The 13,404-nt window shown below is 26.9% G+C and overlaps 1 protein-coding gene across 1 annotated transcript; it reads left to right on the top strand.

Annotated features, from left to right (window-relative positions):
* The first annotated feature begins 575 nt into the window (after positions 1-575).
* On the top strand, positions 576-2,840 carry LOC111294951 (uncharacterized). Its single transcript, XM_022888254.2, has 2 exons — positions 576-1,605; positions 2,344-2,840. The coding sequence occupies exons 1-2, from the start codon at positions 976-978 to the stop codon at positions 2,731-2,733; spliced, it is 1,020 nt and encodes a 339-aa protein (XP_022743989.1). The 5' UTR covers positions 576-975; the 3' UTR covers positions 2,734-2,840.
* The last annotated feature ends 10,564 nt before the right edge of the window (positions 2,841-13,404 follow it).

Genomic DNA, 13,404 nt, shown 5'->3' with positions numbered 1-13,404 from the left:
TTGACCAAGAAATAATGGAATTGAAGCAACTTGATGTGGCACATTCGGATGGGGAATCCAACAGCCAGCCAGGATCAAATATGCCCAATTGAAGAATATGTCACCACAAAGCAATTGCCAACAAGTCATTGTATCCCACTCTAGTCTTATGGCATTCTGTAATAGCAATGAATCCACCAAAGGTTTTACAAAAGGAACAAAAAGGCAAAAGGCAAATCTCAAAAGGAAAACCAAAAGAGGGCTGAAGAGGGGGAAGGAAAGCTAGTGACTAAAGGACGTTCGGTAGTGAACGATAGGGAAAAAAATGGGAGTAAAAATTTGGTTGATGGGTTATGGAAGAGAGTGGGTGACAGACCCACGTGAGTGACCCACCACCACCACTATCACCACCCTTTCTCTCTGTCTAATAGGACAGTGGATTTCTTGGTTGGCTTCATATCAACGCTAACAGCCAAAATAACCCAACCATAGCAATAAAACCAACATACCCACAAATAAGATAACATCAACCCCCTCTCTAAATAAAGTGAAAGCAAAAAATATATAGTTAAGAGGTTACTATCATTAACTCATTTGACAAAAGCTACCACTTTTCTTGGTTGCACTTGCCCACTAACCCTAAGCCCTTCCCTTTTCTTTCCCTATTCCCTCTCCCCTCTCCCTCTCTTATGCTGATGACTCTCTTTCTGTCCTATCGTTTCGGTATTTGAAATTGCTCGAACACAATTAAAATTAAAAACCTAATACTCTATTTAACAGGTCACATTATTTTTTGCTTGCTCGACCATTGATTGGCAACTATTCCTAACTAACCTACCCTTTTTCCCTTTCCTCTAATGGTAGTGGTTCTCTTATCACTCTCATTCTATCGCCCAGCTTAGTCCTTTTTGAGTTTAAACTTCTTCTTTGGACTGGCTACATGTTAACAGCTAATAACTAGAGTAAAAGTTTCTTTTTTGTTTAGCATGGGGAGAGATGGACAAAGAAACTAACCAAGAAAACCCATCTCTCCTCTCAAATAATAACAATACCATCACGAGATTAGAAGACTGTTCCCCTAAAAAACATCCTGGAAGCACTGCTGTGATTGGTGGCGCCGGCAGCGGTAACGATAGGCTAAAACGTGATGAATGGAGTGAAGGAGCGGTTTCAAGCTTACTTGATGCTTACGAAAACAAATGGGTGCTTAGAAATAGAGCCAAGCTTAAAGGTTTTGATTGGGAAGATGTTGCACGCTATGTTTCAGCTCGAGCTAATTGTACAAAGTCCCCAAAGACTCAAACTCAGTGCAAGAACAAGATTGAGTCTATGAAGAAAAGGTATCGATCAGAGTCTGCTACTGCTGATGGATCATCTTGGCCTCTGTATCCACGGCTTGACCTTTTACTACGTGGCAGTGCGCCTCCTCCTCCACCACCACCACAGTTGCACCTATCAGTCCCTCAAGCACCTGTTCCACTTTCTACTAATCCTCCTTTGACGTTACCAGAGCCGTCCATGGTGGTGATGATGCAGCAGCAACAACCACTATCATCTTTGGCGCCTCAGCTTCCTGGAACTGCACAAAATTCACATGGTTCGAATGGTGTTGAAAGGATAGCCAAGGTCAGTAAGAATTATATATGTTTACTATATATGTTTTTCAAAATGGCGCTGCGACTCAAATTTAAGATTTATATTCAAACTTTATTTTCGGATTAAATTTTGGACCCCCAAAATCCTTTAATAAAATTAAATTATTTACATTTTAGTACTAATTTTTCTTTTTGAATTAGTAGAGTATATATATAATACAATTCTAAGAGCAAAGAAAAAATAATACTACAAAGGAAGGTGATTTCAGCAGAAGTTTTTACTTTGGCTTAATTCTTATGATGTTAAATTGTAAGTCCTTTGGACATTTCTTTTTTTAATATTTGTGACTCTTAAATTTTGATTATTAATATTAAGAATCCTATATTATAGCAATGGCTTTTGAACCTTTCTTTTTGTAGCATATTTAATCCTATTTTCAGAAAAGTAAATGCTCGTAGAAAAAAGAAAGTAAGTGTCCTTTTTTCTACGCTTATGATTTTAACTCTACTTTTGAACAGTTGCATTTTTTACAATGAAATAAAAATCATTATAGACAACCTTCAAAGTTTTTTTTTTAAGAAACCATTTAATTTAACATGTTTCATGATTAACTCTTATAGATTAAGTAATAACCAAGTTAGTATTCGAGTATTTAGCTTAATGATTGTGCAGGTAATATAAGTAGGTTCATAATTTCTTCCCTCAATAAAAGAAATACTGTAAAAAACCTTTTCACTAGGAATTTGCGGGCTCTTTGGATATTAACAGGAGGATGAAGCAGGAACAAAACTATCCAACCCTTTATCAGACAAGGTTGGTATGGAGACAGATAGTAGCACACCAGCTCTTTACAGTGACAAGGAAAAGCAGAGGCTGAAGAAATTGAAGATGAAAATGGAGAAGAGGAGACGGAAAAAGGAGAAGTGGGAAATAGCTGAGAGCATCCGATGGCTAGCAGAAGTAGTTTTAAAGTCAGAACAAGCAAGGATGGAAACAATCAGAGAAATAGAGAAAATGAGAGTTGAAGCTGAGGCTAAAAGAGGAGAAATGGACCTCAAAAGAACTGAGATCATTGCCAACACCCAATTGGAAATTGCTAGGCTCTTTGCTGGGTCAAGTAAAGGAGTTGATTCTTCATTAAGGATTGGAAGAAGTTGATGATCATGATCAATGATTATTACTGAAATCCAATCTGTTATATTTATGAACGTATAGATTTTGCATGTTGACAAATAACAATCGAAAATGAACCCATGGTTTATTCAGTTAGCTATTTTTAAAAAGTGATATTTTTAAAGTTTAAATACCAATAATTGTAATATCTTTTTTTTATATTTTTGTACAAAGAAAAAAAAAAAAAAAGAAGAGGGATGAAAAATTAAGGGTTAATGAGGGAAGATATTTTTAACTTGCAATAGGCAAATTAATTAGATAAAGTAAATGGAGTAGGTAAATAGCAGTTTCTACCTCGTTTATCAGCTTCTCTTATAGAGAAATGTTTAGTATATTTGCAAAGAAGAAATGTACCTGCATCATTCTAAATTGTTGTTTAGTACAAGAACTTTAATTCATTGAGGAAATTATATAAGACTTGGATAAGAAGTGAAGAATATATATACACCTTATTTAATTTGCATATTCCCACTTCAATGAAATTTTAATCACTGTTCAATTTCATGTGATTATCTGTGGCTTTTTTTCCCCAAATAGCATTAATTTGTATGCATGTTTCAATGGCTTCTCAAGTAATTAAAGGAAGGAAAAAGACTTTTCGAATAAATAAAAATATATATCAATTATTGACTCAAATGTTTGAGAGCAAAGATTCATGTCAATTTTATTTAGATCTGTTCATAAGTAAAGTTGATCTTTTTTTTTTTTTTTTTTAGTTCTTGAAAATTAGCTATCAAGGTGGAGCTTTGGAGGGCCTAGGAAAAAAATTTTAAGATTATGTATGTCCTAGAAAAAGTCTCAAAAGTTTTCAGTGATAAAATTTATTTGTCATTGAGATTAATATTTTTATCATTTGTCATTATAGGTAGAGATAGTATTTTCAGCAATAAATATCCTGAAAATTCTTTTGTGCAATGAATGAAAAAACAATGGTTGAATGATAATTTAGTTGTTTACATTATTGATAACTATCTTGCAATGTTTTCAAAGTATAAAACAACATTAAGAATAATTGTAAAATTTTTAACAATTATGATTGAATATGAAAATTTTAATTTTTTGTTACTATATATTATCATTATTTTTTAAATTCTTTAAATTATGATAGGATTATTCTGAAAATTGTATATATTTTCAGGCACCTCCTAAAAGTTATATGTGACATTATTTTTAAATTGTATGATATTAATATCAAACGCTCAATTTTTGCTAATCTATCTTAATCCTTCTCAATTATCAGACTTCTCGAATGGATTAAAAATAAATGAAAGAAGAATCAAATAAAATAAATTTGTCTTAATAAGAAATTTGCCATTAACGGTTAGCCAAGTTCATGTTCACTACATCTATTATAGATTTTCTATCTTTAGCTCATTGATCTTATAATCTTTTTAAAATTTATATTCGATGTATTGTTAATATATTAGATGATATAATCTTATTAGTAAACAAATATAAATTTTTACAAATCTTTAAAATAAATATTCAAAATTTTGACTTAAAAAAATATTTTTATTAATAAGTTATTCTTATATGATTCACTGATAGTATATAAAATTTATACACTGATCCTACATCAAATATAAACTCATCTTTTAAAGATTAAAATAATTATCTCTAGGAAATTATTTTAAAGTATGACATTTTAGAGTATGATTGTCAGTGTAATTTTTTAAATTTCATACATGGGATTAAGAGCTAACATTTGTTTTATTCTTTTTTAATTAATTTTTTTAAAACTAGATCTTAAAAACTATGTGTCAAAATACTAACCCAAATCTAAAAATTTCACAAACAATTAATGAAATAATCTCTATAGCAATAAATGAAGTAATTTTTATTAGAGTATCATCTGACTTAAAAAATCAATGTCACTATATATTTTGTTAAGCAAAGCAAAGCATTATTTCCTTTTACGCTTCAAAGAAAGACATAAACAAATAAAGTTTTTGACGAATCCATTTGTTAACATGTTTAGTTTTTATTTATTTATAATTATTTGTTAAACTTAACAAGGGATTTTGAATAACATTTAAAAATATATTTATCAAATAAATTGAATACGAATAAATATTTGTTTGATCCGTTTAAAATTATGAACAAACTTATTTAAAGATTGTTTAAAACTCTTTCATTTAGAATTTGTTTATACCTACTTATCGTTTAATAATAATAATAAATTATAATTTTATCATTTACTCTAATCCTCTTATCCTGACACTATTACTCTTTCAGCCTATTTTCTAACTCGTCACAAAGAAGTTTACACTTTCAACCTATTTATTATTTGTTTATTATATAAATTTATTTATCATTCATGAACATATTTATTTATTATTCATAAACATATTTATATATATATATATAATATATATAAACATATTCGTTTAATGTTAAAAAATTAGTTCATTTAACTTAAACTATCCGAATACAAATGAAAACGTGAATATCTTATTATTTAAATGAATTAAACTTGAACTTAATAAATAATTTTTTTATCGAATATGAATCGATCCCGAAAAACTCTAAAAATAAATTAACAAAGAAAAATTTTGGTTAGCGAGCACATGTACTTTTACTAATAAAACAATGTTCATTCTCCGCTACGCATGAGTTAATTAAACTGTTTTGTCATTCTATTTAATGATAATTTGCACCATGTAAATTACGTTTAGAAGTATTTTTCATCTAAAAGTTTTTAAAAAATTAATCATTCCTAATTTTTAAGAATTTCCTTACCAGATTTATTATTTTTTTAAAAAAAATCTAAATTTTAATTCTAAAATTTATTTTATTATTTTTATAAATTTCTCACTTATATTTTATTATTGTTTGAAAATAAATGTAAATTATCATTATTGAAATTTTATTTAAAGTTTTTCATCATTGGATCAAATTTAGCATAACTTTTCATATAAAATTTTCTTTAAAAATTAATCCTTCGTGATTTTTATGAATTTCGCCTTTGAAATAATTTTTATTCATTTTTAAAATTTTATTTTTTTATAACAATTCTTCAAAATTTTATTAAATTTTAGTTTTGACTCAAAAATTAATATCATTTATCATTTTTGAATTTTTTTAAATTTTCTATAATTTGGCTAAAATTTTAGAAAAAATTTATCTAATATAGAATTTTATTAGAAAATCAACCATTCATAATTATTAAAAATTTCATCATTATAGTATGTTTACATTTTTCAAATTTAAAAATTATTATTTTAACTAATTAAAATCTATCCTAATTTAAATTTTAGGTAAATAATAGATTAAAATAAATTTTAAAAATACAAAAATAATTAAATGAAAATAAAATAAAATAAAATAAAATAAAACAAACAAATAAATAAAGTAAAATAATAAAAAAATGATAAATAAGAGTACAATGATAATTTAAATTTAATAATATTGGATAAGTGTCACTTTAAGAACCTTTAAAAAAAATTTAATTTAGTATAGGATTGGATAAGTGTCACTTTAAGAATTCTTAAACGATTCTTTTAATTTAGTATAGTATAGATGGTATAGATTCTTTATAAATAATATTTTCTTTTAGTGAGTGGATATTTATAAAACAATATCCACGCATTTCTTCTATATATATTCTTTTTTTTTTTGGTGTAATATATATTTGTTTTTAATTCGTCACCAAATATGCTTTCGTTTCATTCAGATTCTACGATGACTTTTGCATTTTATATTAATGGTTGCGATGCGCAGGGAGCCTAGAGTAGCCTATCATAAGGTCACATTAATTTTATATGTGCTCAAATAATAATTATAATTATAATATAATATAATTAATAAAAGAAAATTGATATGCATAAGCAAAAGCTGCCTTTTAATTTATGGGGCCACATTTTGTCAAATCTTTTAATCTATCAAATTCTTTTTTATTTTCATTTTTTATAAAAGTGAACATTATGATTTCAATTTAAATTTTTTATTTAAATTTTATTTTAATCTTTTTATTTATATAAATATATGTATATTCATATATTATATGTCATATGCATGTCTAATATATGAAGAGTGAAGACATATTTTTACTTACTATCAATTAGTCAGTTAACCACTTATAAAATTCAGATAAATTAATACTTAACGCTTATATATCGATCATTGTCTACAACTTTTCTTTTCAAAGTTGACTATCCAAATCAATAAATTTAAAAAATCCTATAAAATAAATAAAATAATGGAAGAAACTCGTTTTCAGATCTAATTATAAAACCTATTGCATGTATCCATTTTAATTTATTTTTTTCTATCAATTGTTTTGTCCCTTGAAATCAAAATTATTATAGTTCACGTTGAGATAGATATGATTCCATGGTATCCATTCATTCACCATGGAAAACATCGATAATTAAAGGAACAAATGATCCTTTTATAAAAACTTAAATAATACCCTCTACCTCTTGATTTAATGGCTAAAGAAATTTTATAAGGACATAGAGATTCTGATTTCGGATTAGGATCTCTTTCTTTTTTTAATAATAATAATAATAATAATAATAATAAGAATATGCTTATGAAAAAACTTAATTTGCATATCATGTTTATGAAAATTAATAAACTTTCAACTCCTTTTTTTTAATAAATAAATTTTACTCTTTTGGACGGTCATGGTATTAGATCACTCTTCTAGTTCTTGTAATATAAAATTTTAGAGTGATCCCTCCATATCAAAAGACACAAAATACCTTAAACAACAAAATAATTAAGAAAATATATATCATTGCCAAATAAATTAAAAAAAAAAAAGAGATGATACTTGTCAATATATATATATATATAGCATGAGAACTGTTGAAGGTAAATAATTAACTTAAAATTAATCATAATGTTACTATTAATCATAATTTCCCTTTTATGGGTTGTGTCAATTTAGCTGTAGTATTCTAAAATTTAAAAACAAAACTTTAAATAAAAATGGGATTAAGGTAAAATTTACTACTATATCATGATTAATTTTGAATTTTATTATTTTATAGTTTTAATTTTTTTTTTTAAATCAATAGTATGTATTTTGATTTCTCTAAGAAATTGTTGGTTCGACTAAGTAGTTTTGCTTTCAAACAAAATATAAGTAGTTTTGCTTGATTTTGGGCCTCATAGGCCCAATTCACAATTTAGTGAAACATGCCATTTTTATTCATTGTCATACTCCAATTGTTCAAATATTAGCCAAGGAGCCCATCAACAATAATTAATGGTAAAAATAGTACTAAATGCAAAGTAAAATTTCAACATAAAGGAGATTAAAGCATTTTTAATATTTACCAATTAAATATATCAATGATATTCACTTACATGTGAGTTTTTTTTTTTTAAGAGATATTCAATTCCATTTGATATCAAATAATAAAGGTATATATGTTATTAAACATATTTTTTACAAATAAGATTACCGTTTATGAATATCTGACAATTTTTTTTTTTTTGAAAAGGGCATAACCATTACAAGAATATCAAACAATTTACTACTAGCATTTACGCATCTAAAAAAAAAAAAAAAGGTAAGGGTCATGAAAAAGTTACAAGGAAAAAATATTAGGAAGTATAATTTCAATAGGACAAAATAGAAACCATTTTTTTTCAATAAAAGGGATTAAATTTCTATGAAATTGATTTAAATAATTTTATATATTAGTTTTACTATATAATTAAGTAGTTTTTTTTTTTTTTTACCCATGTCATGCATGAAATTTTTTATTATATTTTTTATAATTTAAAATTTTAATTTATATTAATTTTTAGGTTTAAATTAGGATAAAATTTATATATTTTGAAAGACTTAGATAAATATAAATTTTAAAATTTTAAAATTTTTAAAAATAGAATAATTGATTGGATAAAATTATTTAAAATTATCCTACATGTTAATAATATAAATTGTTCAGTTAAGCATCCACGTAAACAGATTTTATTAAGTTTTTATGTACATTGTAATGTAATATTATATGTGATAATTTTAGGTTTTTAAAAATCATGCTAAATAAATTGTAAAATATCTTTTAAAACACCATAATCTAGAATTTTAATTATTTTAATGAAAAATATCTAATTCTCTAAATCTAAAAAAGAAATCCGTTTACTTTCCGTATCATTACTCAAACTCAAAACTTTCATATCATTAAAATATTCTAGTTTTTTTTTTCATTTTTCGTGTTTAGGCTTAGACTTCTTGTTATTAGTTATAAACTCTATTTCCTAATTAATATTTATATAAATATTTGAATGCATTAATAAAATCTTTTCCACTTTATCAAAATTTTCACTTATTTATTAACTTTTAAAAACAATTTCAAATAATGTAATAATTCAAATTTCTTTAAAAAAAAAATAATTTGAATCTTTTCATATCTCAAAATGTATATACATAAAAAAAATTTCATCCAAACTCCAACAAAAATATTCTCCTCCATTACATGAGTATTTTCAAGCAGCCAAACATGTTATTAAGTAAAACATCTACAAAAACTTTCTCACTTCTTTACTAAATCCCTAATTGCAAACCCTTAAACCTCTCTCCTGTGTCTAAAAAAGGCTATCCTCAATCACAAACACTTTCTAACCCAATTCTTTCATTTCCACCAATCTTTTCTTCATAAAACCCCATTTAAAAAACTCACTCTTTTTTTCTACCACCAAGATTAGACCTACCTCACTTTCAACTTAACCAAGAAAGTTGCTTTGCAAACCCTCATTTGGAAAACATGTAAGAGAAGATTATCTTGCGATAAATTTTTTTTCTCTTTCTCCCTTAATTTTGGCTGTTTGGTTTTTTTTTTTTTTTTTTTTGCAATGTACCTTATTGGGTTTCTATAAAAATTAGAAAAAGAAAGATTAAGTGAAGCGCTTTTGTGAAATTTAACTATTATAGAGTGTTTGTGATGATGATTCGAATCATTCCTTTACAATCATTACTCATACTCAATATTCTCTAACAAATAGTGATTTAGCAAGGTTGAAACTAATCCCCACCATTAATGCCCCTTACAGGTAATCATAGTATTAACCAACTTAACATACGTTTAAAATGAAAATTAAGCTTATTGTATTGGACAAAACTAAATTAATCCACTAAGCCCCAATTAGGGTTGTAATTGAGCCAAATCGAGTTAATGCAGTAAAAAATTTGAGCTCGAGCTCAACTCAAAATTTGTTGCTCAAAATTCTACATGAGCTCGATTGAGTTTTAATTTTTAAGATCGAACTTGACTCGAGATAAAAATTAAGCTATTCATACTTACTCGATTAGGCTTATTTACCAAATAAAAAACTTGATTCTCATGCTAGCTTTAAGTTCAATTATTTGTATTCAAACTTGAGTTTAAGATCAAATTAATATATATGTAAGAGTATAATAGTAATTTTTTAATTAAAATAATAATAACAAATATAAAAATATAAAAACTCAATTAGGTTTGCAAACTACTCGAACTGGGCATTAGAATGCTTAAACTCGGCTCATTCAATAAGTCAAGTTGTTTAAACCCAAGCTCTACTCGACAATGATCAAGCCAAACTCGAATAGTTTACAGATACTAATGTATTATTTACACCCCTAACCTTAATACCAACATATTTGACCTATGGCAAATTGTTAATCTTTTTAGTTATTCAAAAATATAAGGTTTATTTTCTTAATATATTTTATACAGAGATAATATTTGTTACATTAACACGTGATTTTTGTTATATTTTCAATGAAGGTTTTTTTTTTTTTTTTACAAAAAGAAAAACATGGTCTTTGTTTGAAATTAATAAAAAGAAAACCAAATGTCTCTTAATAAACTTCATAAGAATTAATAAGAAAAAGGTTCAAATAAAAAAGTTCTTAAAAAATGAACAGTGATTACTGCTTCTTATGCCTACAAGTGCACAAATTGTATTAAGTAATAAAGTAGTGAAAAAGATCGTTCCCACTGGGATTATGTAAGGGACATAAAGATAACTAAGTACCAAAATTGATCCTTTTATCTTTATATTTAGATGATGCAAATATGATTGATTGGTGCTTATAACCAAAATCAAAGCAAGAAGAATTGAATTGGCACGAATAATATAAAATAATTGTCCACCTTAAAAATGTATAACCATAGCAATTGAATGAGATGAATTAAAAGAGGCCAAATGGTATGGTCTTCAAGCTCAGATGAATAACCAAATTAAATTAGCATGAAACACTATGTGCTTAAGCATGAACATATAAATAAAATTGCTTACGTAAAGTAAATGAAGTTGTGATTAATGTTTAAGCAACAAATGGTGAAAAATCATGGCAAAAGAAAAGCCAAAAGCTACCAATAGCCGAATGGTGCAAAAATGCACTTAGGAGAAGAAAACTGAATGGATTGATGTTTTGAAGGCTGGTTAGAATGCTTCATTAGATAATCTAAGCTAGCACTTGAATTGGTCAAATGTAGAAATGGAACATAGAATGAAAATGTTGCAAGAATTAAAAAAAGACTAAGAGCAAGAAAACTGAAACTTCAAAAAGGCTTTATGAAAGTAAATTAGCAAAGAAAGAAAACTTGAAAATGAAAGCTCAAAATTAACTTGTATAAACTTTAAAGAGAGTTTTAAAAAGATCTTAAAATAACTTGAATTAAAATTAAAAAAAACTTGAAAATAAAGATTTAATGCTAGTTTGTCACCTTAGCCGAACTTAAACTAAGAAAAACATAAAAAATTGCTAAGGATAACCTAGGCGTTTATGAGAAGAAAAGTTAAAAAAAGTGTAAAGATGTTTCTTTTTCCTCTTGAAAGTAGGCTAGTTATAGGTGAACAACAAAGCTAGAGGGATAAACCTAGAAAGTTTTGTTCTAGTTAAGATGCATTTAAATTAAAAAAGCTTTCTAGATCTAAGGAGATTTAAATGTCGATGAGGAGAGAGGGATGTTTATATGGTCGATTGCATGGCTTGGATCTTAAATGTGATTAGTCCATCGAGCCACCCATTACTTATGTGTCCATGTCATGTTACTTTCATTTGAATTTTAAATAGAGATAGAGAAGGGATTCGATGATTTTTGAATTGATTTCTTAATCTTTTTTTTTTTATTTTTTTCACTTGAGCTCACACTCCTTTAAAATTTGAAAGACTCCTCATGCACTCATCCTTTTTATCTTGGCTGAATGTTCATGCATGGTTTCTAATTTTGAATTTCCTATATTCCTTTTACATGCATGGGCGAATGCTCTAGACTTTTGAGAGCACAGATAGCTAGTTCCATAAGTGGGCTTTCTTGGTCTTTGGGAAAATGCTATTCCATCACCTTTGCACAGATTCCTCACTTAATGCAAACCTTACAAGGCATGTAGATAACCCATTTTGTCCAAAAAAAATTTTGAAATTGAAAAACGGGCTTCAATTGTAAATTGGGCCCAATTGAGAAGCTTCAGGCCTAATAAAAAAATTTTAATTTTAATTTGATTTATTTATTTTTCGTTGGTTTTATTTTGTTTAATTTTATTTAAAAATTTAAAAAGAAAAAAAAACAGAAAAAATCAAAAAAATGAAAAAGAAAATGAAAATTTTATTAAAATTGAAAGCCATAGAATTTGATTTTAGCATGATTTTAGGAATCATGCCAAAATCAAATCCCAAAATTAATTCATAGTAAAATCAAGCCAAATCAAATCACATTCAACACAGATTGGGTTGATTGATTTTCATATTTAAAGGGATTAAATCCTATAAAGAACAAACCAAAAAACACATAAACGATACACAATGGGAAAAATCACACAAGGAGGGGAGGTTGGTTGGATTTTTAGGGTTCTAGGTGTTTTTTAAAATTGGTTTAGGGTTAACATTCGGAGGAATTAGACACAAAAATCACACAGAAAAAAATTAAGTCTTAATTTTGGTTGTTTTTGGAATTGAGAAATTCCAAATTTTTTTATTTTTAGGGTTTTCTAATTTTAATTTTTTTAGGATTTTTTTTGGAACTTTTGTACTTTTATTTTTTTTTTTACTTCTGGAATTGGGTTGGAGTTTTTAGGGATTTGTTTGATTTTGAACTTCTATATTTAAATTTCAAGTTTCTTAAAAATTTTGAGGTTTTGTTGAATTTTTTTTTTTAATTTTCTAGAAATTTTTACGGTTTTTGTTTATAGGTTTGAATTTTTGGGTTTCTATTGAATTTTTCATTGAAGCTTTAAAGTTTCTTAGTGATTTTCATGATGGCTGGAGGGGTTTACGGTGACTAGTTTTTGTAATTAAAAACTCTTTGGGAAAGGTTAAACTTTTCGACGGTTGGTTGTATTTTTCGACGTTGAAATTCAAATTTTTGGTTGGAATTTAGTGTTGTTGAATTTTTCAACAAGGCTTCTAGAGAGAGGCTAGAGAAAATTCAACTAGAGAGAGAAAAGAAAATCTGTTCTAAGAAAAGCATAAGGTTTTTTTGAACTTTTATACGCATAAAAAATGATGTTGTTTTGCAACTGCTGACCTACGGAGATTTACATGTTGGCTCGGTTATGATTCCACCCTCAACACATGACCCATTGACTCATTTTCTTCAAGCCATTGCAGTTGAGCCATTAAATCAGTCGAGCCATCAGGTTGAACCACCTTTTTATGTCTATAACCGAACTTCTTCCAACCTTTAAAGCCAAGCTTATCCTCTTTTTATTATTATT

Source organism: Durio zibethinus, chromosome 14 (assembly GCF_047325235.1).
Source record: "Durio zibethinus cultivar Kanyao isolate XHJ-2024 chromosome 14, ASM4732523v1, whole genome shotgun sequence".
Taxonomy (NCBI): Eukaryota; Viridiplantae; Streptophyta; class Magnoliopsida; order Malvales; family Malvaceae; genus Durio; species Durio zibethinus.
Note: the sequence above shows the minus strand (reverse complement) of the source record. Positions and strands in the feature narration are given on the sequence as shown.

What these genes read in the sequence shown, in the direction of transcription:
- LOC111294951 (XM_022888254.2), top strand. Translation starts at nt 976, where the DNA reads ATGGACAAAGAAACTAACCAAGAAAACCCATCTCTCCTCTCAAATAAT. An exon ending in GTGTTGAAAGGATAGCCAAG is followed by an intron (nt 1,606 to 2,343) that starts GTCAGTAAGAAT and finishes GGATATTAACAG; the next exon opens with GAGGATGAAGCAGGAACAAA.